General features: G+C 39.7%; 3 protein-coding genes and 1 long non-coding RNA gene across 6 annotated transcripts in view; 1 reads left to right on the forward strand and 3 right to left on the reverse strand.

Moving 5' to 3' along the window:
- LOC311258012 overlaps positions 1–2,830 on the forward strand; it is a 3,082-nt gene extending 252 nt beyond the window's left edge. Inside the window, exons 1-2 of the long non-coding RNA XR_014622692.1 lie at positions 1–107; positions 2,586–2,830. The exon at positions 1–107 is cut by the window's left edge and continues 252 nt beyond it. This is a non-coding gene — a long non-coding RNA (uncharacterized lncRNA). The remainder of the gene's footprint in view (positions 108–2,585) is intronic.
- kcnn1b (potassium intermediate/small conductance calcium-activated channel, subfamily N, member 1b) lies at positions 1,255–11,313 on the reverse strand. Of its 2 annotated transcripts, XM_084354041.1 has the most exons (10): positions 11,213–11,313; positions 8,525–9,658; positions 7,937–8,356; positions 6,849–6,944; positions 6,082–6,500; positions 5,744–5,885; positions 4,864–4,974; positions 4,554–4,681; positions 4,262–4,331; positions 1,255–3,129 (listed from the first exon to the last, which is right to left on the reverse strand). In XM_084354041.1, exons 2-10 carry the CDS (start codon positions 9,641–9,643, stop codon positions 2,842–2,844), a joined length of 2,793 nt encoding a protein of 930 aa, XP_084210167.1. In that variant the 5' UTR covers positions 9,644–9,658; positions 11,213–11,313; the 3' UTR covers positions 1,255–2,841. The 2 variants fall into 2 exon arrangements, with proteins under 2 accessions (XP_084210167.1, XP_084210168.1); XM_084354042.1 differs by lacking the exon at positions 1,255–3,129 and having other exon boundaries at positions 4,264–4,331; positions 4,550–4,681.
- A 2,529-nt stretch (positions 11,314–13,842) lies between these two features.
- Positions 13,843–16,887, reverse strand: ccdc124 (coiled-coil domain containing 124). Its single transcript, XM_084354312.1, has 5 exons — positions 16,721–16,887; positions 15,933–16,110; positions 14,807–15,002; positions 14,556–14,661; positions 13,843–14,408 (listed from the first exon to the last, which is right to left on the reverse strand). Exons 2-5 carry the CDS (start codon positions 16,089–16,091, stop codon positions 14,204–14,206), a joined length of 666 nt encoding a protein of 221 aa, XP_084210438.1. The 5' UTR covers positions 16,092–16,110; positions 16,721–16,887; the 3' UTR covers positions 13,843–14,203.
- Positions 16,888–17,367: 480 nt separating this feature from the next.
- cluap1 (clusterin associated protein 1) lies at positions 17,368–23,272 on the reverse strand. 2 transcript variants are annotated; one of them, XM_084355310.1, is made up of 14 exons: positions 23,196–23,272; positions 22,600–22,667; positions 22,366–22,477; positions 22,001–22,085; positions 21,716–21,895; positions 20,901–20,996; positions 20,327–20,410; positions 20,082–20,215; positions 19,672–19,813; positions 19,184–19,256; positions 18,979–19,089; positions 18,695–18,744; positions 18,411–18,470; positions 17,368–17,727 (listed from the first exon to the last, which is right to left on the reverse strand). In XM_084355310.1, exons 2-14 carry the CDS (start codon positions 22,619–22,621, stop codon positions 17,551–17,553), a joined length of 1,326 nt encoding a protein of 441 aa, XP_084211436.1. In that variant the 5' UTR covers positions 22,622–22,667; positions 23,196–23,272; the 3' UTR covers positions 17,368–17,550. The 2 variants fall into 2 exon arrangements, with proteins under 2 accessions (XP_084211436.1, XP_084211437.1); XM_084355311.1 differs by lacking the exon at positions 18,411–18,470.
- Between the last annotated feature and the right edge of the window lie 2,605 nt (positions 23,273–25,877).

Genomic DNA, 25,877 nt, shown 5'->3' on the forward strand with positions numbered 1-25,877 from the left:
TCTCCTTTTGTTTGGCGGGAGCTGAAGGCGGAAGAGGCCAACTCAGTTCAAGCTAGTTCCCTGAAAATCAGAAGTAGGCGTTTGTGTGAGGGGAGGACCTATATTGGGTACATAGATTGTATAAATTGAGTGCGTTTGTTTGCAAAATGTGTGGCTGGGCTGTCCTTGAGGCCCTCTGATCCCTGTGGCCACTGCATTCACGTCTCAATTCTGGCCCTCCAGCCATCAGTTAAAAATAAACAGTCATAAGAATAATAATTAAAACATTTACACTACTCAAAATTAGCCGGGGATATGAAAAAAGTCAAATTAAATGTGTTACAAAAATATTCACAAAACAATAAAAACTCAGATATGTCACAGAATAAACGATCAGGTGAATATCCCAATATCTCTAATTATTTTTGAGTAGTGTAGGCCTAGGCTAGGTTTTGACAAGCACAAATTATTTCCTAAAACCTACATCTGTCTGTAACACAATTGACCTTTAAGTGATGCCATTTTCATGCAGAATAGTTACTTTACTAACAAGTTCTGCCAAGAACAACATAAGGAAACCTGTGACAGAAGTATATTTTTGACTGAGTTATATGTTGTGTTCTGGAAAACGGAAGTCTGAGGCCTATTCAGGGTTCCTGATTTTCTTGAGTTTTACCCATTAGTACCTGACTCTGTTGTCTCATTCTTAAAAGATTAAAATCACACAGTCAGGTTTCTCCTCTTTTCTATGTTCTTCATCTCTGTTCTTCATTTAGTCTCTCCCACACAGTTACAGTAGCTGTCAGTTCAGATGCAGCGAAAGGACGGGAAGAGGAGAGAGTAGCCAAAATTCAAATTCAAATTCAAATTCAATTCAAAGTGTTTAATGTCATATACACAGTCAGGAAACATGTTTGCCTGTACAATAATAATAATAATAATAATAATAATAATAATAATAAAACAGTGCAAATGTGAGCCATGCAATTATGCATGTGCAATTTGAAAATGTAAACAAATGTAAGCAGTCGGGACAGTTATATGAGGTAGACGTGATTGTAAACTCCTATCAGCTGTTTAGGAGTCTGATAGCAGTAGGAAAGAAAGAGTTCTTTAGTCTGGTGGTCTTGGATTTAACACTTCTGTACCTCCGGCCTGAGGTTAGAAGCGTGAACAGTACGTGCTGGGGATAACCACTTGACTAAGGGTACAATTACTGAAAAAATCACTTGAGTGGTGAGTAACTTAAAAAATACAAGAAAAACACTGACAAAATACTGTCTTATCCCCAAGTTGTTTATTTGATGTGAATTGAATTATTTCAACCAGAAGTGAGAAAGAGGTGAACATACATGTGTATTTATTTGTGATGAAATGACAAATCAAGTACACCAATAAGTAATGATTTTTTGACCACCTGCCTATTAACATAATGTCAATGAATACACACAATAACAGTAGTACTGCAGGCAGATACCAAAGGATTGACCAGATGTTTTCAACTTCTGATTAGAAAGTTTTCAGCACTGTTTTTTAGGCTATATTAAGAAAAGGCCTTTTTTTTAAAAAATGTTTAAAGGAAATTATTCCTGAGGTCCGGACCTTGGTGACCTTATTGCTGGTTAAGGACAAGGGCCTATCTGTATTAAAGTGTATTAAAGAAGTTTAAAAAACCACAATGTGTGGCTGCTACAAAGTATTACAAAGTACACATCCCCTGTGACATCTCATTCATACAAACAGACTAAGATATTAATGTTGTATAGGCAAAGGGAAACAAAGGGTTTAAGGACTGTGATGTTCCCAAGTTCTAAAATATGAATTAATTTTATTTCTAATGCACATTAAGTTTACAACTTCAAAAATACTAAAGCAGGAAGCAGCAGATCACCATGGAAATTTAGTTACAAAAGGAGAACAAAACAACCAAGATGACAATGATGTGAAGAGAAAAGGAACAGGCACCAACACCTTTGAAACAAGTAGCAGCATTAACTGAATGATATATCACAAGGAAACGGTGCCCAGACTGCAATGTTTCTCCTCCTCTAGGCTTTAATGTGGCATTTAGCACAATCATAACGGTTTGGTCTGACCATCTGTTTAACATATTCATTCGTGGGACACGCCCTACTACACAACCTCAGCCATAAAGGAGAAGCGGCCTTTTTGTATCACTTTCACTGCCAGTTCAGCGCAGAAACAAGACAGTGACTCAGTGACTTGTATACTTCTGAGATGATCATTGATAATCAGCAATCAAAGCTGCCATCAAGAATATTTTAAGACCCTTTTCCAGCTCCACAAGGACGAACTTTCATATTCAATTGTGCATAATAGTTGATCGGTGAGCGAACATATATAAGACTTATTCAGGTGAGGTCTGTGAGCTCAGAGGTGTCCTGGAAAAAATAGGAAAAATTCTTTCCTAGTTCATTTTGTTGCTTGAATTAATATGATTAGAGTGTATACAGGATGAGCTGTTTTAATCGTGGTTTTGATTGACATTGACGGTAACATTATAATTTTCCATGAAGCCAACTTACAAATCCTCTTCCTATATGGATCAACAGAAGCTATATGGACTGATGTTTGTGTACTTCTAGGTGAAAACCTGCTCCCTGGACTGACAGGCAGAGGAAATGAAGGAATAATGATCTCCCCTTCCTCAAGAATCCCCTAACTAAGGCACTTCCCTTTTCATTGGACCTGCTCAGTATGAGACGGCAGCTGTACCTCCCAGGGGTGAATGTGTGTAACTTTATGAATGTGTAGCAGAGTGCTACTACAAAAAGAGTGTGCATGTTGAGAAAATCCTTCCCAGCATGAACATTAAAAGAGAAAAAAAACACTGAGTGTGGCCTAGGAGCTGTATGGTGTCTCTGGTGTGGTGGGTCCTGGACAGAGCTGCCTGGCAGGGACTGAACAGCATTCAGAGCTCAGGGAGGATGACAGGAAATGGACTCGACAGGCCAAGTCGTCCAGGAAATCCTTTTGTAGCTTTGTTATTGCCTGAGAGAGCACAACGGGCAGCGACTGCACACTGAGAAGGATGGAGTCCAGTTTGTCTTCCAGAGCGACGATCCTCCTGTCCAGCTCCTCGCTGCGATGCTGCAGCTCCGACACCAGGTCATACATCATGTTCTGAGTCTGGAAAGCAACAGGGAGGACAGTTCACACATCTGGGGTCCTTTTGAGGAGACATCAGGGTCGGCGTGGTTGGGGACCTCACTCCCCAATATCACATATTTTTAAACACAGATTATAAACACAGAAAAGTTGCAATCATCTAATCGACCCTGGTGGAAAAATGCAATCTATCTGAGAAAAAGAAAGCTTAGGTAAAAAAGGTATGAGTTGTCAAAGCACTGGCATATTAGAAAAATAACAGACAAGACACAAATTTAGTTAGGGTAAAATGTAAACCCCATAATCTTCATAATATGGTGTATTTACAGTGGTAAAACTGTGGGCCCTCAGTGAGTCCATCCATATATAAAATGAAGTGTAAGACCTCATACATATGGAGGACTTAAACTGTCAGAATCAAAAATAAAACAATAAATTAAAGGTCCAATTACTAAATTAATATGCCATTAAATACACCAGACATATAAGATTATTAATTCATTAATTCTTACATTTACTTTTATTACTATTGATGTATTTAATGGCATATTAATGTATTTCTCAGGCTATTTTATTTATTTTTGATGTTGACTGTTTCATTGCTCCATATGTATGAGGTCTTCACTTCATTTCCTGTATGGAATAGACTCATGGAAGGCCCATAAGTGTAATTACTGTAAACACACAATATTATGAAGAACTCAACTGAAAGGGGGTTCACATATTACACTATCAAATACACACAGTTTAATCGTTTGATTACACGTTTTGTTTTGTTTTTTACAACATTTTATAAATTCTCAAGAGAAGAACACATAATTTATGAAAATGCAAATCTGCCAGATCACAGGATGTCTCCTACTTAAAGTACTTGAGGCTTCAAGTTTCCACATCACACTTGTATGCGCTGCTAATTGGACCATGATTGACTTCCAAATGACTTGTGATGTAACAAAAACCTGCTCGTACGTTCACGTGTTAAACTCAGGCTCAGGGGGAGCGCAGAGACACGTTCTACCTTCAGCAGATGAATGTGTGAAACTCTGCTAAATACATAATTTCACAGTGAATGTAAAACATTCAAGTGAGGTTAACAATAAGCAAAAACACTTGTGCTTCGACATCTTTTGTGAATGACACCTCATATACAAACCTTGGCAACGTCAGCAACTGTATTGGCCTGATCAGTCAGTTTTCTTTGCTCCAGTTTGACTGCTCGCAGTCTAAAATTGAAAATCAGAGCCAGAGTCACTTTTGTGCAAAGTGAAATAAATGCAGAGTACGGTTTGTGCTGACAACCACTGAAGTCATAACCTACATAGATAAACATGTCAACAAACTGTATCTATCTGTCATTATTATTGTCAACATTGATAATGAAATGTGAATGAGCTTCCTGTTTGTCTTAACGCTGCACTCCCTGGCGATGACATATTCATACCTACTGGTGAATGGCTTGCAGGAATTTACGCTGATGATGGCGTACCCTGGCACGATCAACCTTCTTGACCAGCTTGGTGTTTTTGTAGATGAGCCATGTCTCCCTCAACACATTGGCCGCAGTGTTTTTAATCTGAGGAGGACAGATCACCGAGCAGATGAAACTGCACAATAGGATTGTGACAGATCATGTTTGTTTCATGTCATATTTGTTTTTTTTTATTTTTCTGGTATGCAGCACAACAGATTTAATATTTACTGTTAACGTATGTATGAAAAAGTAAAATAAATGTGTGTGTGTGAGTGAAAAAGGACCTTCTTGTAGATCTGAGTATCCATCATGAAGTTATGGACGTGCTTCTCAGCTCTGGTGAGTTCTGACTTCCTCGCAACAACAGCGACAACTAAGGCTGTACAGCCCGCTCCCTGAGGAGGAGAGCACATTGCAACCATTAATATCATCTACTGTATATGTATCACCCATTCTAGTATTTAAGTGACATTGTTATAGAAGTAAAACTCCCAAGCTGAACTCAGAGGAACTTTTGCCTGGTTGTGAAACAGTTTGTCTTTAATACTGATGCCTCCATACAATCTACATAAAAACACGGATAAGTTAAGTTGTGGTGAATTTCCATTGTTGGGATGATTGTGAATTTGTGATAATTGTGATACACTGGATTCACTGGCGTACAGTCCTATATAGATTTCCAGATTATTTTGAATTATCACAAGGGTGGAGCCTACATCTTTTCAGTTAAATTGGATGTGTGTAAATGTATTCAACACCTCCAGTTTGCACTCCTATCTCTGCACAATATTCTGTCTTAACAAAATGTAAGTATGTTTCGATGATTATTGGGATAATATCGTGAATTGCAAGTACTTCGGCCTGGATGATTGGAAGTGAATTGTTTTAATATCGTCCCACGTCTACGTGGTACAGCATTAAAAGTTTGTTCCTTGTAGAAGCTTAAATGATATTCCATGCAACTACAATAATCATGAATTATAAAGAGGTGTTAGGTAAAAATATATCGTCTTCTGCTGTGGTAAATACACTGCAACATTCAAATGTTTCATTTGATCTTCATATCATTTGCATCATTATTTATAAAAATTATTTGAGTTTATTCACAAATAACAAATTATGTTTATTCTAAATTTAAGGCCGAAGTTTGTACTGCAATCTCACCATGATTCCTGTAAGCAGGCACACCCCCTTGCCACAGTAGGTGTGAGGGACCATGTCGCCGTAGCCAATGGACAGAAAGGTGATGGAGATCAGCCACATTGCTCCAAGAAAGGTACTGGTCACCTCCTGTGCATCATGATACCTGGAGAGAAATGACACCAGGCTGTAACAGCAGGTGATGCAAGTCCTATACACTACAATATCACTGATTTGTCTTTCTCAAAATGATATCCACCATATGAATATCAGGGGAAATACACAAACCTGTTCTACTGAAGCAATGCAGCTGGTTACTAACGTAAGAGAAGGTAAGAAGTTTAGAAGTTATAAGCTGATACCTCTCACAAACGCGCACTGTCCACGCTGCGATGATCCAACAGGACACACTGAAGACCAGCAGGACTGTGCCAGGGCAGATGGTCATCAGAGTCTTCATCACAAAACGGGTGTCAAAGCTGATCTTGTTGAGTGCCCCGATGCTGCGGGAGGAAGCGTCCGTGAACAGCTTGCTGTGGAGCAGCATGACCCGGCCAATCAGGTAGAGGCGCATGAACATGGGCACAGAGAGGATGATGTCGACATCAGCGTCCGCTACTGATGCCGTGTAGCTGAAGGCCAGTCGAGCAGTCCACGTGAAGACGTACTGGCCTGGGATCGGATGGATGGCACAGATGAGGAGCTCCAACACGACAAAGAGGATCCGCTCAAGGGTCATAGCTATCCTCCAATCATCTGCTCCGTTGTCCACCATGAAGAGCTGCAGAAAGAAGAGAAGATTTAAGGATGATGACCCAACTGACCTCCAAAGAAGAACAGAGAAAAATTAATTAATATAGTTTTTTGGACTATATATTTTTGTATTTTAAGGTTTCATTGATGCATTAATAGTCATGTTTTTCTTTAACTCATATATGAGTTATGAAGCTTTTCATTTTAATTAAAAGAGTATTTAGCCTGTATCAAAACAATAATCAGACAACAGATTATCCACTTTTGTGCCCAAAATCAGATGAACCACATAGCTGACTTGGCCAATAAAAACAATAGGGTTTACCAGAGGAACTAAAGACTGTATGTTTTAAGTTCTCTTGATTCATCCACATACCTGAATCTCCCTTGCATGGTACAACACAATGAGTCCAAGAAGAACAGCAGTAGAGAGGCTGATCAGGCCTTTTAGTACATATGAATATATGGATTCCTGTAGGACAAAGACAACAAAAAACAAAATGGGTCAGCATCATATAATCTTACACGGTCCAAGATTAAATTTATTAACAATATCACTGAAAATGGACACTTAATACTTGTCTTTCTGGGGAAATATCCAGGCACCTGGCAAAAAAAATGCCATTTTGTGACCTCAAAATACCCCACTTTGTGCATATTAAATATTCAAAAACAAGTGCTTAGGTGAAAATAAACAGACTATTCAAAGAGCAGAATGCAAAAACTACATAAACTTGCTTAATTTTAAAGTTTAGGGCTTTAAAAACTGTAATAAACTGTATAGTACTGGATTCAAAATCTCATTTCCTCCATGATGCATCAATCATCCAGAGGCTGGCATGTAAGTGGCTCAGGAGAGGGGAGAAAGCGTGTGTTTATGCTGTTTTTAAATGTGGATGAACTGCTAAGAAGAGGGAAAATGACTCCTTTCTCATTGCCAGCAGAAAGATTTGCCATTTTCTTTATTGTTTTTTTGGTGTGTTACAGAAGCGCCGCAAAAACAGGGAACGGTAGAAAGCAGAATGGAGGCCAGTGAAAATGTTACAGTTGTTGCTTTTTTTTAACACCTTTTACTTCAGTCTCTCTTTCAAAATCAACACAAACTGAACAATATGCGAGCACTGCTGCTTTATGGCCTCCAACATCTGGAGTGATAGCATTGTGCTGGAAAAGGGTGACCATTATAAATGTGTCCACATGGGTGTTGTGTTTCCATCACTGTCGACCAGCGCAGGAGCCAAAACCCCAAAACCTGGAAATGAATGCCGACCTGAATCAATGTACCTAATCTGACTGAAGACAAAGGCCAGTTGTTGTGAGTAGGTCTTTTTGTCCAGAGTGAAAGGGGCAAGGGATGAGAACCTGACATACCTGTTTCAAAACGCTCTACAGTATGACACATTTTCTACTCATTTGTGTTTACTTTATGAATAAAGTGAGTCTACAGAGTAGACAGTACAGTACCTTGCTGTAATATCCCCTCGACAGCTCCGTCTCGATCACCATCACGATGATGCCAAACATCCCACAGACCAACGCATAGTCGCTCAACTGTTTCCGCTTCCCAAAGAGAGCTTTCCTCTGACCCAGCCGGTAGCTAATGTCCTTGCTCTTCTTCTGTGGTACGGTGCCTTCCTCCCGGGTCAGGTGCTCACTATTGGCCTTGCTGGAATCTTCTCTGATCACTTTGGAGAAGGCGTCCTCCAGGATGGCGCTGTGAAGAAGCTGAAGAGGCTGCTGGCCTGAGTGGACATCTGCGAGACTGGACCTGGAAGTGCCGTGGCCGCTCAGAGATCGCAATGCGTCCCCGTTAATGTCACCGGTTTCAAAGGTGTCAGGAGGTAGAGGAGTGGGTTTAGATCCACTGAGGTGCTGAGAGTTTGTCTGCAAAAGAAAGTAAGATGGTCAGTCAGTACAGGAGATGAAATTAAGCAGACAAAACACTGACTGCTTGCAATCAGGGACTGAACTATCTTTTTAAGGCAGATATTGACAAACTTTCCCAGCATTACCTTAAGATTTATATAAAGTTGTCAGGAAAAATTCACTTACCTGACATTGTCGCTGTCTAGCTCTCTCCTCCACTAAATCCTGGTTGTCCAAAGAGCTATACTGGCTGATGGAGAAGGACTGGACACTTTTGTTACTGGCTGGAGTAGACGACCTCTTCACCCTCGGAGCGCTGGTTAAAGGTTTGTAAGGGAGGTGACGGCACTTGAGGACAATGGAGGGATCTTCAGATGACTTGCAGGTTTGATCGTCGCTCATCGAGCAGTTGGAGTCATGCTTTTGACATTGCTGAACCAGCAGTGGCTCTTTACCAAAAAGCTCTCTCCAGTTGAGGTCTGCTGGGACAGCAGGCTGAGGAAGATGTTTTGGATTTGTGTCAGCACGCCCGATGGAGTTCAGAGGGATGTTGAATAAAGTTGCTTGGCCACCGTCTTTAAGTTTAGAATGATCGCAAGGCTGTGATGGCTCCTTCCGACCGTCTTGGTCACTGCACTGGAGCATGAAATTTTCCTGCAGATGGTTTGTCGCAGGTTTCAAAAGATCCCTTTGGTTTGTTTGTTGCGGTAAAACCTGGCAGGTTGTTGGAGCTTGGGTGCTTTGGGAGAAAAGATGGGTGTGTGGTGAAGATGAAAGGCTTCTCTTGTTTGAAGCTCTGGAGAGGCAGTCTTGGACTGTGTCCTGTTTGGAGTGTGGATGAAAACTCGTAGCGTCTGGATGTTGGTGTGCATCAGGACAAGAACAGCCACATCTGTCACTGTGGTTTGGATGTCCCACACTGGCCCCTGCTCTCTCTGCTGAGGGCGAATCATCTCCTACACTGCTAACCTGGCCGCAAAGCAGCAGCCAGTCCTGGTCACTCAGCTGTGACAAAGTTAGATTTCGGGTTTTCAGTGGCGACATCTGGCCTGAAACTCTTTGTGGACTGATTCCATTTGACCTTTCGTGGGGCGAAGACGAAGCACAGCACAGACTCGTCTCCTGCAGGGAAGACGATGCTTCCACAGAGGAACCAGAGAATCGGTCGTGTACCCCCTCAGGAGATTTTGTCAGACGTGACGGACCTCCTGAGGTGCAATGCTCGTGGTCTCCATCGTGGAAGACTTCACCCGTTGAGTCAAGGCGACGCGTTGCATTGGTGGGTTTAACTAAAATCAACCTCATGGCATCACTGCAGAGCTGAAATTAGATCACATACGCAGATCATTCATCACTCTTAAAGCTAGGGAGGGCCATTCTGGAGACAGGTAGTTGATTGAATCTCATTCACAAGTCGTTAAATACCGACATTTTGCAACCCAAAGCGTCAGTATTTGACGACTTGGGAATGAGTCACTTCAATCAACTACGTTTCTCCAGAATTGCCCTCCCGACCTTTGACTGTGAAGAAAGATGGAAAACTATAACGAGCAGGATGACATAAAATAAAGATTAGTAACCTTTTTATAACCATCATTAATAAATGTTAAATTCATAGCTAATTAAACTTTAGTTAATAGTTATTTCACTGTTAACAAACAATGAAATGCTATAGAACTATTCATGAAGCAATTGTAAAAGTTTATGAACATCAGCTGCAGCTTTAAAATGGCCATCCACATGTTTGATTCACAGTATTTATAAATCATTTACAAAGTATTATGAACATCAGTTACAACTTCACAATACATAATTGTTTAATGAATGGTTTATAAAGCATTTCATTTGTGGCAGCTGAAGAGGCAGAGCTGGTCATCCAGTAATCGGAAGGTCGCTGGTTCGATTCCCCGGCTCCCCCGGCTGCATGTCGAAGTATCAGCATATGGATGGTAATGCAACATAAGAAACTTGTATTATTTTGCTTTAGAAATAAATATTGTTAAACTTTGACGGGGCTTTTTAATTTTTGATTTTGTCTGTCTTCAGCCTCAATAATGACCTTTGTTTGATGTGAATCGTTCAGGAAAAACAGTAAACATAACAGTCGGTTATAATTTGACTAGTAATACACTCCTGTGCTTACATGTGGTCTGTTTATTCAGCTAAAGCAATGATTTGTTAATTCTCAATCTGTGTGTTCAGCTGGTTTTGAATGTGAAACACTCTGTCAGAAGCAGATGTGACCACCCTCCTCTCATGGCTCGGTGATGTATACTGATCGTTTTGGAGAAAAGCAATTCATAATTTAGAATCATTGATTGTTATTGTGCTAAAGATTTAAATTGCAGGTTTAAGGAGTAGATGTTATTTGGAGTCGTTTACTATTTTATCATTTTTACTGTGACAAAGCACAAACAGTGATCATCTTTCAACCACCAAAAAAGAAAAGTTCTGATTTATCCTTTTATTTCATAACAAATGTCATCCTGATACAACGTATAAGAGGACTGATAAGTGTACTATATGTTTAATTTCTAAAGCTCAGCTCAAAAAAACGAGTACATTGCCAGACTGCAAATAAAGATTTAGCAAATGGTGCTGAAGTGTGCCCTGTCAAATTAACTCATATAAACACTCAAAAGGTAACAGTATGAGAACTAATAAATAATCTTAACTGGCTTTACAACTTAGTTTTGTTAGTTTTTTGAGTGTGAATCACTTTATAAGAGTGCAAACCTAATCAATCCAACTGGCGGTTGTCCTATTTGGAAATGTAATCCTTCAGCTGCAATCTAACATCTATGTTTTTAACTTTCTCCTTAATAAATAAAAATAACATATAAACAAATCCTCACCACTACTGGTGATCCTTACCTTATTCTTCCATATGTTATTTTCGTCCAAACTTGAAAAGGCAGGTCGCTCCCGCTCTGCAGATCAGAAGTGTTTAGATGAAGAGGAGCAGCCTGAGTGGGTGTTGGACAGCGGCTTGCCTCCTCCCAGTACCGACACTTGATAAAGGAGCTTTGGAGACGCTTTCCTTTGAAAGTAATGATTAGAATTCAACATGAAGAAAGAAATGGGCAGCAGCAGCTGGCCTGGTAAAGGGTTGCCATGCAAATGGACAGGGAGTGGGAGGGTGCAGTGACAGGTTTAAATGCAGAAGAACAAAAAACCTGTAACATCAGACCAGAGTTTTAAGGCAGAACATCACACGCACAAGCTCAAAGAAATCTCAATAAATTGGGAATGGTCTGATTGGTTGCTAGGGGAAAGAAAAGGGACTGGTTTTGTACAATGCAAAAAAACTTGTCATTGAACCTCTGCAGTTCAAAGGCCTTCGCACAGTCTCTTATCTCCTCCGCCGCAACAGCCTGACTGGACAAAGGTGGCCTTTTAAAATCTGGTTCTGAATGAATAAAGCCAGTGAGTGCAAAGCCTCCTCAGATGTGTCTGAGATGAAGCAACGAATGTAACGAGAATAACTTAAAATAATAATAACAAGCAATAATTCTATTTAAAAAACTATTGATTTTTAAAATATACGATGAAGTCCATCATCTCAGATGTACAAAATCTGCATTCCGTCATTGACGCCTTTCAGCGTGAAGTATATACATAAAAATATAAACTTATTTCCAGAAGCATAATTGCTTTTCTTGATTATCATCCAAAAAAAGGGGGCTGCAAGTTCCATTTATTTTTATTATCGATGAATCAGTCATTCATTTTCTTGATTAACTGGTTGTTTGATGCATGAATTGTCAGAAAATTGTGAAAAATATTAATTGATGACTTCCTCAAATGTCTGGTTTTGTCCACAACCCAAAGATTTTCAGTTTACTGTCATAGAGGACAAAAGGAAACCAGGAAATGTCCATTTTAGAAGCTGAAATCAGATAATTTTTTTCCCAAAAATGACTTAGAACAATTAATCAATTAATAGTTGGCAATCGACTAATCGTAGCAGCAATTTTTTACATTTACTGAGCATTTAAAACTTATAAATGGCTACACTCCGCAGTTTTTTCCTGTAATTTTCACGCTGCTGGAGGAGCCTTGTTTTGTTAAACCCCATTTCCTTTATAACACCAGTTTAATTTAATTGTGGTCTCATTGTATATAAATATTTCTTACATTTAGGCTGCTAAAGCTCAGTTTTTACTCCTGCTTTCTGTCCCTCTCACTGGCAGACAAACCTACAAAGCCTGCAGCTTGCTGCCTCAGCAGCTCAGTATATAAATGTTGCTGTGCTGGAGAAAACCTTTGTGACCAATGGCAGCACTGGACACCATTGCTGGCCTTATAAATGAATGCAAACTAATTCAGAAGCAACAAGTACAACCATGTTTGTGTTGAGCTCATACAGAAATAATTCTGGAACTGTTGGATTGGATGGCAAAAGCAAACAGGAAGTATGTACCTATTTTGTTGTTGTAGTTAACTGGATTGAAGTTGTTTTGTTTTTGCTACTGGAGACATTTCTCAGAGAGCAGTGTACGACCCGGTTCTGCACTTTATATTACTTATTATAAAAACAGGCTTGTGACTAAAAGGAAAGTTCCATCCACGCACACCACAGCACTAACACAGCTCTGAGTGTCCTCTGTTTTCAGTTGGTCACCATCCATCCACTCTCATTTCACCAATAAATTTGTGCAGATAATGGGACCTTGAAGTCTGCTGGAGCAGATAAGGGAGGCCAAAGGCAGCCACAGTTTGGAGATGTTTACAAAATAACAAAACAAACAGTCAATTTGTTGTGTAAGCCTGATCAGGGCTGTATGCTAAAAAAAAACTTTTGTCACTAATAATGAATTGAAGAGCATCTGTCAGCCTTTAAAAACAGCTAAACTTCTCTATTTTCTGCAGTAGAGTTATCAGGCCACGAAGTGACAGTTTCTTTTATTGGGTAAAGTTGATAAAACTCTGCTTGGAACGACGCCTTAAAATATTGGAAGGAAAGTATCAACTAACTTTATCTTGTGAAAATACTTGAGGTTATGAGACAACAGCCCTAACCGGCAGCCAAGACTGTCACATTTTACATTTGCTGCATTTAACAGACTCTCTTCTGGAGCATCTTGGGTCCTTGTTTACTAGCTGACAGACACGATGACAGGAAAACTATCTTAGTAGAAACAAAGTGCACATTTTCACGCTGTTAATTCACTGTGGTTTTACGTTCAATGTCAAACCGTTTTACTATTTAAGCAAACAAACATCAGGCATTTCAAGCTAGTTGACTTGCCAAAGTAACAAAAAGGACAGAAAAAAATAACAATTTCAAGCAACTACTTTAAATTTACCACGATTTTTGTTGATGGTAGTGAGAATGTTTTTACTTAAACTTTTTGCATTAATGAGAAGTAAATGTTTAACTCTGTAATGTAATACTTGGAGTAAGGATCGTACAGCAGCAGCACCTGGCAAAAATGTTGACTTCAGTGTGTGTGAGTTGATTTATGTGCCTTCATACAACAAGGGAAAAGCAACAAGAGATGTTGATGATCGAGTGGTGAACTTTAATAAGTTACTCTCAAAACATCTGCTCTCCCACCTCCCCAGAAGTGCTAGAGAAAAAAAAATCAAATTTAATTAAACTTATTAGATGCTTAATTTCTTATTAGAGGCCACGTGCACAGACATGATGATCAGTTGTGACCTTGATAAGGGAAAATCAGCTTCTCCTTTCTAGTGAGTGAACCAACAAAGCTAAGTCCTCTGGACCTGGAGAGATTGTTTCTGGGCGGCTCTCATCAGTAACGCTCATTTTTAGATGAAATTATTCAATTTTTCAATGGAAGTCTCCAATGTGCATAGGCAGACAGTTTTCAGATGGAGCTATGGGGGGAAACAGTGCATTCATTTTGTGTTGTAGGTGGCAAAGCGTTGGTTCAGGGGGTTCTCTGGCGACTTCATCCACTCTTTCTTCAGCAGTTGCTTCAGTTGAGACAACCTCATGTTGGGGTTCTCCTTTTTTAGGCGAGGCATGTTGGCCTCCTCATAGGTAGCAAACGCTGCTTTCATCCTCCGCTCTGGGTGATGATCCAAGTCCTCAGGTCCAGTGCTGGAGACAGGAAAAGAGGATGTATCGTTGGATTGTTAATATTCACATGTTTTGTAAGCCTAAGAAACTTAAACTAAACCCAACATCAGAGTAATATCAAGGTAAATCAGATTTCACACACAGTATGAATGGCCAACCAATCAGTACCTGAGCACAGCGATGGCGTCTTCTATTGTTCTGGCTTCCACGGTTCCTTCATCAGGGATGATTCTGTTCACATTCTCCTCCAGGGGAATCTCCAGGTGGCTCTTTTCTGTGGGAACACATTTTGCAGGAAAGATGACAAAGGAGGTGCCATGGGAAAGAACATTTGCTGATCTGAACCCCAAACACACAACATCAGATTGTTTCTTATTCTAACCCAAGTATTTTGCCCTCATTAACAACCTCAACTTTACCTTTCGGCTTTATTTCCTCATCCTCCTGCTTCAGCTGCTCATTCTGAAGAAGCTCCTCAATCTGGGCACGAGTCACTTTTCCAGGTCCAGCCTCCTTCTGGGCTCTGCCTTTTATCCTGGCAGATTCCTCATCCAGAAGTCGCTGGTTTTCCTTCTTCCTCTCCAGGAGCTCGAGCCTCTTCTTCTCCTTGTCGTCCTGCAATGACAGAAAGCGTTTCTCATCAGACTTTTGTACTTCTAAATCTGTAAAATCTGCTGTTTTACAGTAGTTTGGCTATTACATGTATCATGGCATATGCAATCTTTCACCATTTAACAAGCTTTGCTAATTTGCCCCTGACATCACTGCAGTAAATACACAAGGTTAAAAAAAGAAATGCTGAAATGTATCACATGTTAAATACTCTGTAATAAGACTGTCACCTGTAGTCATTGGACTTCTGCGGGTAAATAGTAAGTTGTGAAGTTAGGCCGAGCTGGTATTTCTAATATTCTGTCCCTCTCATGTATACAAATGGCGTGGCAAAAATATTAGACACACCACTAAATATAACGCATCATTGCAAAGTATACCTCAATTATAAACATGTCTGACAGTGTAAGAATCAAAACTGAACATTATTATCTTTGTAAAAGCAGAATTTATGTTGTTTTGTCAGGTCAAGTCAGTTTCATTTATATAGCTCACAATTGCTAGTCAACTTTACTTTACAGTTTCTACACTGTAAGGATTAAGTTAGGTTATCCAAGTGTTCCCAATGAAGTGGCCGATGAGTGTACATGGTGAAACTCAAGTTCACTTAAAACATGCTGATCTTATAATTGCTTAAAGTCTTTTGCTCTATTCCTATTGTTCTGTAACTCCCTACGAATACAACACCCCAATGTCCAACTGGGGATAACTGACACCTAATCCCATCTAGACTTTAGACATGAGGATAATTGTGTATGATAAATAAGAGGCCACAAGTAGGGTTCCTGTCCAGAGTGATGTGTTAATCCTGATTTTCTTCCTTGTCATTTGTGTTTCAGTCATAACTTGTACACACATGATTAAAGACGGAGCTGCACAACTATGCTAAAATCCACAATTTACACATGGAACTGCCCTGGAGAGACAGCTCACCTTTCTCTGCTCTTTCTTGAGTACATGTTTGTCAGTCTCCTGCCACAGAGCATCCTCTTCCTGCTGCTTCTTGCGGGCGTCTGCCACTGCCTTGGCGTCAGCCTTGCGGGCTCTGGCCGTGGCCGCCTTGGAGTTCTCGCCCTGGAACTTCTTTGGCATCCCAACAGCTCCTCTTCAGCTGAAAAACAAGGAAAAGGAGGAGTCTGACTAACCAGTCACTTTTCAAGGCTGGTGTCAAATGGTGATATAGTGTATTTATAATATAATTTGGTGATTCAAAACCCTACAAAAATAGGGCTTTTGTCGAAGACTTTAGCTGGTGTTTATCACCTGTATATTGACAAAAACAAACGATGGACAATGTGCAGCAGTTCTTTTGAGAAACATGTATAGATAGCAACAATGATCTACCTGAATTAATTTCCTATAACGTGTGTATACAGTAACGCAAGTCGATACTGCCTGGTAGTTATCTATCAGAACTAGCTTACGTATCAGTTTGAACATCTGGGTAAACAACACGCAGTTTAACAAAACAGGCGACCTCGAAAAGAAGAGTTTTTTAAGTAATGACTAAGCTTACTGAATTCTTTGAAACGGGCTACACATTGTTTCAGTTTTGCTTGTCAGTGTAGCTAGTTAGCACTAGCTATCTGATGTTAGCCTGATAAATAAGGATGGTTTGCTTGCCAAACAACTGGCCGCTCAAAATGTAATATCGCCGAAGTTTAGCGAAGAGGATAATGATCACAACACGCAACCGTATTCGTATAAACATGGTTACATACCAGTATGAGAGGAAAAACTGGTCGTAAGTAAACGACAGTTCACTGTTGTTTCGAAGAGGCATCTGCCACCTCCTCTCTGAAAGCACCGCGCACTCTGATGACGTGCGGCTCGATCGACGCTGAGACGTTCTACTTTTTTAGACTTTTATACTCGACTTTAGAGATATAAACTAATACTATTAGTTGTTTTACATTCATATCTCGATGTCAAGAAGCGTACCTTTTGCCATTTAGCAATATTATTGCTTTTTAAAACGGAACGATGCATTATTGTTGCCAATGATGAAATATTATGTCATAGACAGCTTCACGTGAATTTCAAACTCAGGTCTGTTTGTAAACACATTTTTGTTTGAAATCATTTCGTCATTTTCAGTCTGAATTTCCTTTTTGTTTTCATCTAAAAGTCATTGAGCAAGTCAACAGTACAAACCTCCTAATTTCTTTCACTGTCAAAGAAAATATGTCATTAAGATACACATTTTACATCTGAATGAGTATTATTTATCTGAAGGCCTAAGCAGAGTTAAAATTAAGGCTACAGTATTTCCCTCTAAAAGTGTCATGTGTATTGCACAAAATCTAAACACCTTAATACAAGATTGATTGACCTGAAAGACAATAAAATGTTATACACCAATGAGGAATACAATTTAAAATATTTTATTAAGGCAAACAGTTTACACATATATTCAAAAATAGGAACTATATTGATGTTTTACAATGCAGTAACAACATGATGTAGCATTATAAATACATATTTCTGTAAACTAACGATGGTCTAATCTGAGCTGGAGCTCATCTGAATGTGTGTCAGTGTGTGTCTTCATTCAGAAGTCATTGTCGCTCTCCTCCAGCAGAGGCGGTCTCATGCCCCCCCTGGAGGGGCGAGCACCCCTGGACACTGGGCCCTCCAGACTGTCATCCTCCAAATCCTTGCTCTCCTCTTCCTCTCCTTCTTCATCTTCCTCATCATCCTCGTCCACATCGATCTCGCTGTCTTCAGTCTGAAACAGCAGGGACACATAATTACGACAACTAATACAAAAAGCTCATAGTTTTTAGAATCAAATATTAAGAACGTAAACTCATCTTCACTTTCGTGGGCAACTAGTCAACACACAGTGTGGAACTACAACAGGGACAGACATGTTTTCATTCTAACTAAACACTGAACCAGCTAATTTCTCACAAAAACGTTTATCAGACAGGAAGATCTAACGACTCAATCACCTCTTCGGCTGTAATGATAACACACCCAGTCCCGAACTAATTCAACAGTGAATCATTGAACTGGGACATGTCCACCTGGAGCCAGATAACTACAGGGACCAGTTAAACCATTTACCTAATTTAGAGGAAAAATCCATCCCAAACATCTGCATAAAAACATCTGCACCAACGTTTCACGCTATACAGGCCAAAAATGCATTTCAAAAGAGACAGAAACACTAATTCTTTAGATGCATCAAGACAAGGGTAGAGGGGTTGTGACTGTGCTTTTCTTGTTGTATGATGCAGAAAAATAGTCATATGTTTTTTGTGTACTTTCAGTGTCTTACATGAAGAAAAAAAGTGCAGAAACTATTGCAGCAGAACAAACAAAAACCATCCAATAATTTGAGAGTGGATTTTTCCTTTAAACACACAGATGTATGAGTAGTGGACTAGATCCTGGTCCTGCACAAACCTTTCCTTTCCTTTGTTTTTTGGCATGAGGGATCGACCTTCTGGAAACAGCTAAAGAGGGCTTTTAAAATACAAGTGAATAACAGAGAAAGGCAAATTACAGAATAGATTACAAGATGGAAAACCAAAGGGATGTGAAACGTGGAATATTTAAGTACACAGCATGTCATTCTGTAGCAGGAGACAGCACAGAGGGCGCCATCTTGGGCCACTAGGAGCAGAATCAGCAAAAAAAGTCTTTAGGAAAGGAAAACGAAGGAATCTTGCATTGATGTTGCTACTGACCTCATCACTATCACCACCCTGCATGTTCCCGATAAACCGCGCTCCTCTTTCTATGGTGCAAACAGAAACAACACTCTATTTATGTGAAAGAAGCCTGTTAAGTTATGTGAAATTTGATTCAAGGTACTTATTTTTGAACTGCAGATATAAAACAAATCAGAATCATAGAAAGCAGAACAGGAGGGGAGATAGCTTTGTCTATGATTAACTTAAGTCTTAGCAAATATTTCCAAGCAATGAATAAGTGATAATAACAAGAGCATGGCTGTCCCTCCTCACTGTACCTGACATTATCCCATTTCGCGTGGGCCGTGGTTTCGAAGGTCGAATCTCTTCCATGTCACTGTCTGATCCTTCGTCCTCTGGAACGTACATGTCAGAATCCTCATCTTTCACTGCAGAAAACATATTTTGTTTGAATCGTAAAGAGACATCAAGATCGTGTGACTATTGCTTTGCTTTCACAGTGTGTTTGATTGACTGTCTCACAGGAACTCCTCATCAGATCCCTCTCCTCCTCCCTCAGCTTGTGCTGCATCATCCTCAGTGTATTTTCAGCCTCCTACAGAGGAAAGAAATGGACAAACACATACAGTATAGCCAGCAATAAAGAGGGCTGGTGAGAGTATGTATGTGCAAACTTTTGTACATCAGTCAAATTCAGTTAGTTGGACTTGCACAGAATGTCTAGAGATGCTTTAGTGTAGCAGTAAAACAATGGTTTAACCAAGACAAAACATGAGAAGAGGAAAGATCATGCTCTCTTTAGACCAAATAATACTAAAGCGGGGGTAAGTGAAGTTCTTTTTTACAAACTGACTAATTTCCATATTTTTGTGTGTTTAAAACCCAGTTTCACAAACAAATATAGGTCTCCGAGTTATGCTGAGGATTACTGAGACAAAGTGTCAATATGCTTTAGCAAAATGACGCAAGTGTTAGTTTGAGAATCAATGTTCTATGAATCATACACACACCTCAAATCTCTCCTGCTCCAGTCTATGGTACTCATCCAGCTGAGACTCTAGAAAGCAGAGGTTCCTGAACTTCTCCACAAATGTGTCATACTGCTTCTGCAGATCTTCCTCAATCTTCTCATATTCATCCATGAAGGCCGGCCTAAAAATATGACAGGAACAAAAAAGCACTTAGAAGGGGTGAGCACAGACACTTTTCAGAGTTGTTGTTCCAAGACTGAAGAAAGAAAACTTTAAGGTGGCTAAACGCTTAAAAATAGTACAACTTCAATGACACACGTTTTGAGCAAAGAGTGCCAATAATTCAACTTAATATGAAGCTCATTCCCATTTACTCCATACTTTGTTTCAATTCATCCAAAGTACTGTGGGATCACTCCTATCTGATACCTGTCAGGTTGTGAACTGACCTGACACTCTGCAGTGTCTGGAGCCTCTTTCGATTCCTCTCCAGCTCCTGTTTCTTCTTCTCTATCTTATTGTCCAGACTGGTTTCATCAGACACAACGTTACCCAGCATGTCTTTGGTCTTCTCCACACTTTCCTTCACAATGAGCACAAAGCGCATGGTTGTAGATTCAGTGCCATTTCAGAGATAAGAACAGGTCCTGTGTGAATTTCTAAAAAAAATAGTGTTTTCAGGATAAATTCATACCAAAACCTCCTTGACGGCAGCTCTCAGGGCTTTTTCAGTCTCGTTGATCTCCAGAGGTCTGGCGATGGCTGCAGTTCTCATTTCCTGTGAGGACATTGAATATGAGTTAACTCCTGCACCACCTGTATCACTGTCACTGATGTTTTTTCAAATAGATGGCATTGTAATTGTATGACTGTTATCCCTGCTTTGGTTAACTGCTGAAAAACAAAGCTATCGCCTCGCCAGCACAAACGTTACTCGATGGCCACTAACAGTTATACGTCAGGTTAATCTTTAAGAATGTAGTTTCTTGAAGAAGAATGAGATCATTTTCTTGAACATTACTAAAATAAAATAAAAATGGAAATAAAACAAAGAAAAGAAGTCTTGTACGACCAAGATATTACTATGTAATAACCATGAAAAATACATGAAAAAAAACCTTCTGCGTCATTTCTGGATTATGGTTTTACCAAAACATTTAACTCTTAATTTTTTTTTCCTGTCTACGACGGTGTTGACTCAGGAAAAATGGAAACAAACGTGTGTCTGTTATATGTGTTATATATGTAATATCTGTGTTTTCCCTCACCCTTAGGTCCACCTCTTTTCCCAGTAAATCATACAGAGATGCTCCTTTAGATGTGACCTCAGATGCCAGCTGCCGAGCTGCTTTAAGATCTGAGATCTATAGTGAGGACAGATTGACACTTAATCAGCAAAACAGTTTCTCATCTACCTAGGATTTGATAAAAGATAGGGTAACACATTATATTTTCAATCATTAAAAAATGGTCAATTGAATTAACAGTTATTTTACTGTTAACTAACAATCAAATGCTTTATAAACTATTTATTTAGCAATTGCAAAAATGTATAAACATCAGTTGCAACTTTATAAAGTCCATCCAAATAATGTTTATAGGTGAACTTCACAGTATTTATTAAACATTTACTAAGTACTATAAACATCAGTTATGGCAATAAACAATTGGTTAAAAAATGGTTTATCAAGCATTTCATTGTAACAGTAAAATAACTAGCAAATAAAGTTTAATTGACAACAACATTACAATTTATTAATAACAATTATTATAGAGTGTTACCAAAGATGGATTTAAAAAGGAAGGGCAACAGTAAACAAGATATAAAATAGAAAGCTGAGGGAACTAATTATATCCAGGTCTAACAGATAGAAAACACACCAAAATATTAATTTTAATTAAAAATATATATTAAAAATGAGACAGGTGGGTCAGACTTGGTGATCAACTGTTGAAATCAGGTGATGTTACAAAAGTTAATAAAACAAAGGAATGGACGGCACATTCACATCTGCTTAACTGCACAATATATGGCATTTGCTTGGTTTTCATCGTAACATACATAACCCTATAAAAATCTCACCCGTGATCCGAGGTCAAACTTAAACTTGCTGTTGTCCTCCTCACTTCGATCTCCCAGGGCCATCTGCTTGGTTTTCATAGCACTGTAAAGCACTGAGGTGATCTTCAACATTTCTTTCACTGCGTAGCCATCGGCCTGGTAGAGACGCTTGGTGTTCAGCTTGATGTGAGCTTTCGTTGCCTGCAACCACGTGAGACACTGGTTAGGACAGACAGACCAGCAACAGCAAGCATTCAATAGTTAATAGTAATCTGTACATTATGGAAAGTTAAGAAACTACGTCACCATAAACTGGGCCACGGCCTTGATGAAGAATATTCTGTCTGACTCTGTATCAACATCAGTGGGGATATCCATCTGAGGCTCATATCTGCGTGTAAAGGAGAAAGAGAAGGACAAAGAGCTAAAGACAAACAGCAAAATATATTCCAGCATTCTCCATTTACATACATGATTTATATACACAAGTTTCGGCTGATCCAAGTATAAAAAAAAGACATTTGATCAAAACCATAGGGCAGGTTAAAAACAAAGTACAGAGCAAAAGTAAGTGATGTACTGAGCTGAGTAAAAATTAGAAACCATTCAGATTTCTGGGATTAGACTTTACACTTCAATAATCTAGATTTTTGTTTTTAGTTCAAGTATACCTCTTTACAAGCCATATGAGGATTTCTGCCACCAAAGTGAAGTTTGGTGTTCTGAAGTTCTCCATAGATATCAACCGAGGATAGCCCAACGCCCTCATCATCTCTGTGAAATCTGTCAAATGAAATGCAACACAACTTACCAACTTGTGTGTTGACACAAAACAGATTGCAGTTTGGTTAAGAAATTGATTGTTTATAACATACAGCAGGGAGCAGATAGCGAGCATCACTTACTTCTTAAGTCTCTGAAGGACATTTTGACCTGCAGGAACAGTACAGCAAAATATGCACTGGTTCCTCGTCTGACAGCAAAGGAGAGAAGATGTGTTTACAGATAAACAGGCTACAGACTCTGGACATTAATTTGTATTTTCGTTTGAGTCCGTTGAAGGAAAGCATCAAAGGTTTTATAGCTATGCTGAACAGACTGCAAAGCCCTCTCAGATATGTGTTTGAGTTACATGAATACAGCTGACTTCCATCATCATTTTAGGGTGGTGTAAGATACAAAAAACCCTTCGTGCAATATAACAGAACCATTAGTGATTTATGCTAAGGCTCACTGCAATTTTAATGTTAAATAAAATCGTGAATGTGAGTGTGTGAAGGAAACGTAAGTATAACTCTATAGCAGAGTTGTCACTACATAGCTAATAGCTAACTAGCTAGCTTGTGGCTACATCGACAAAATCAAAAAGCTACGGCCTCTTGTCACCGAAGGTAAATAGCAGGTTAGCCTGTCAGCTACAAGAGAATAATGTTTTAAACTACTCGATCAGCAGGTAGCAACGTGACATATCGTGTTTACGGACCTAATAATGGTTTGTTACCTGTCGGTGTTGTATCTGAGCTAGCTTAGAGGTTCATTCGCTCTGCCAGGGATGGTCTCTATGGCAACCGATTCTTGCTCTACGGAAACTCAAAGCGGCCAAAAAGACCAGCGAGGACATTTTTATGACGGTGGCGTCATCTCCATCTGCGTTTTATTTCTAATGCCGATTTGGGTAAATTGATGAATGAATTGACATTAATTGACGGCTTTGGATTCACCAAGCGTGTCCAAAGTGTTCCTCCTCTTTTTAAGAAGATGTGGGCTTTTCATTGTTGCAAAGTTTGTTGGAACACAACTTGTGGCCAGTGATGAAATAGGGAATTTATGAATGTTTATACTTAAGTGTCTACTTTATACTTACTCTCCGCTATCATGCAGGGGAAAATATAAATTTTACTCCACTACATTTTATCTTACAGCTAACTTTTTATACATTACTTGATTTGGACAGCATGTCAGTCTGACCCACGTGCACGTGGACTCCAAATTCTCCTTTAACACTAGTTACGAGGTAGAACGGAGGTGAAGTTTACATACAATTTAATATAATTAGCTTATAAAATACAACCCAACTAATATGTTTGCTAAAATCATGCAATTTTAGCTTTTCTCTACTTCTCAATATCTTTTGTCTGTTTTAGTTTTTATTGTTGTTTACTTATATTTCCTAAATGTATCTTGATTTAATTGCTGTTGTAATTGGCTCTTATGTCAGCATTTACTCCTTTTACACATTTCCATTATTTGTCTTTTGTGTTTTTCAATTTGTATTCTTATGTTACTTTAATGTTGAGCATCTCTTTGTGGTCAACACAAATCTATTTCATCTGATCCCTGTACTTTTACTTGGGTAAAAATGGTCTATTTATATGAAATGCAGTACTCTGGAGTTGTGAGAGTGCCTTTAAGTGATTAAAGGGCTGATGAATAATCTTCTACCACTTTCTTTCACTGGCAAAGGTCCACAGTGTGCGTCTTGATGCGGTAATGCCTGTGGCTGGCCACTGGGGGGCGACACCTGTCAGTCTGCCCCTCAGAGGTCTGTCTATGGGCTGCACTAACGCAGAACATGATGGAGCAAACTGGTGAGCCGCCTCACAGCAACAACAACCCGGCTGGTAATGAGCCTCCTGCCTGCGGCCTCCACAGTAAACGCCTGAAAGAGCTGGAGAATGCCGCCCTGCAGACCACTTTAATATCACGGATGGAGACGGAATCAGGGGCGGACGCCGGGAGCTGGACGGAGCAGCAGCCCGGGGAGGACGAGCAGTCGAACGGCTTGTCCTTGAACCACCGGCCGGCCCCGCCGCAGCTCAGCGCGGACGCCGAGGAGGAGGAAGTGGAGTCTGGTGGAAATGTCGCCAAGGAGCGGGTCGAAGAAGAAAGGACCCTGACGGACCATTTAAACAAACGACTGCTCTCCTCGTTTCTGGAGAAGCTAAACGAAAGGGACCTGGCGCTTCCTGGTGTTCAGCGCCTGGACTGTGCCGTAGCGGACGAGGACTCAAACAGGGCCGCAGATGAGTGGTGAGGCACCGGGCTGAGACGCAGCAGCAGCAGCAGCAGCAGCAACATGGAGGTGGCTGAGGGATTCAGGACCAATGTGCACAGAAAGCACGATCCCTCTACATTAAAGACAGACCAGTCAGGCCTACCGATTGATTCTGGAAGAGGAGAGTGTCTGGAGATGTTATGCGTACTTTTGTATAAAGACAAAGCGTGAATGATTAAGGAAAATGCAATAAATGACCATCATGTAATACAACGTGCTTTTGTACTCATTGGTTTCATGTATCTGGCAGCCATAATGGAAGTGTGTCAGGCTTGTGTGTACGTCTGAATTTTGAAGTGGCATTCAGTCATCAGCAGGTGTCAGTATACACCAAAATATATTACAAAGCATAAAACCCTTGTTGCTGGCCGGATATAACCACAAAGCTTCTTATTGTCACTTTAGGGGCCTTAAAATCAAAATAAACAAATGACTGAAGATGTGAAACTGCTGTGTGAGGTAAAAGTAGGCTATGGTTATTTTTCTTTGCACAAGATAAAGTACATTTACTTGTGTAGAAAAACATCTTGGTTAAAGTTAAGTTACTTCCTGGAATCTTGTTTTAAGAGTTAAAAACTTCTCCAGTTAAGTGATGCTCGAACTGGGACCAGATTTTCATCATCACAAAGGTTTTTTCTCAACTAAGAAATACAATAAGTTTAATATTTCATTTTAAAAATACACCTCAGTGAAAGAAGAAATGAAATACCGCTTTGATAATGTACTCATTAAAAAACTGAAGAAACCATTGCAACAGATCCACAAAAACATAAAGTTACTTATACATTTAGTATAAGTTATAGTTATTTATACTTTAAGTATATTTTTCTCATACATGCTTTTATTTTAAAGTTTTGAATGCAGGGCTTGTTGCATGCAGAGGCAATCCAGGCAAATGTTTTAGGCCCCCGATGGCAAATCCTTCTGACACATTTTGCAATAACAACTGTTGAAACCTTCAGTAAGACAATACAGTGCATCACTGATGCCTCAAAGCAACCTTCTTAGTGGGGCTGCTTATAGGAGCAGGAGGATCAGGAGAAAGCAGGACTCACAAGTCAGTAGGGGGCTCCTGAGGGCTGAAAGACTTCACTACACGGCAATGTCTCAAAAATGTGGTGTCAGATT

This window comes from Pagrus pagrus (genome assembly GCF_965226575.1).
Source record: "Pagrus pagrus genome assembly, chromosome: 6".
In the NCBI taxonomy this organism is placed as follows: domain Eukaryota; kingdom Metazoa; phylum Chordata; class Actinopteri; order Spariformes; family Sparidae; genus Pagrus; species Pagrus pagrus.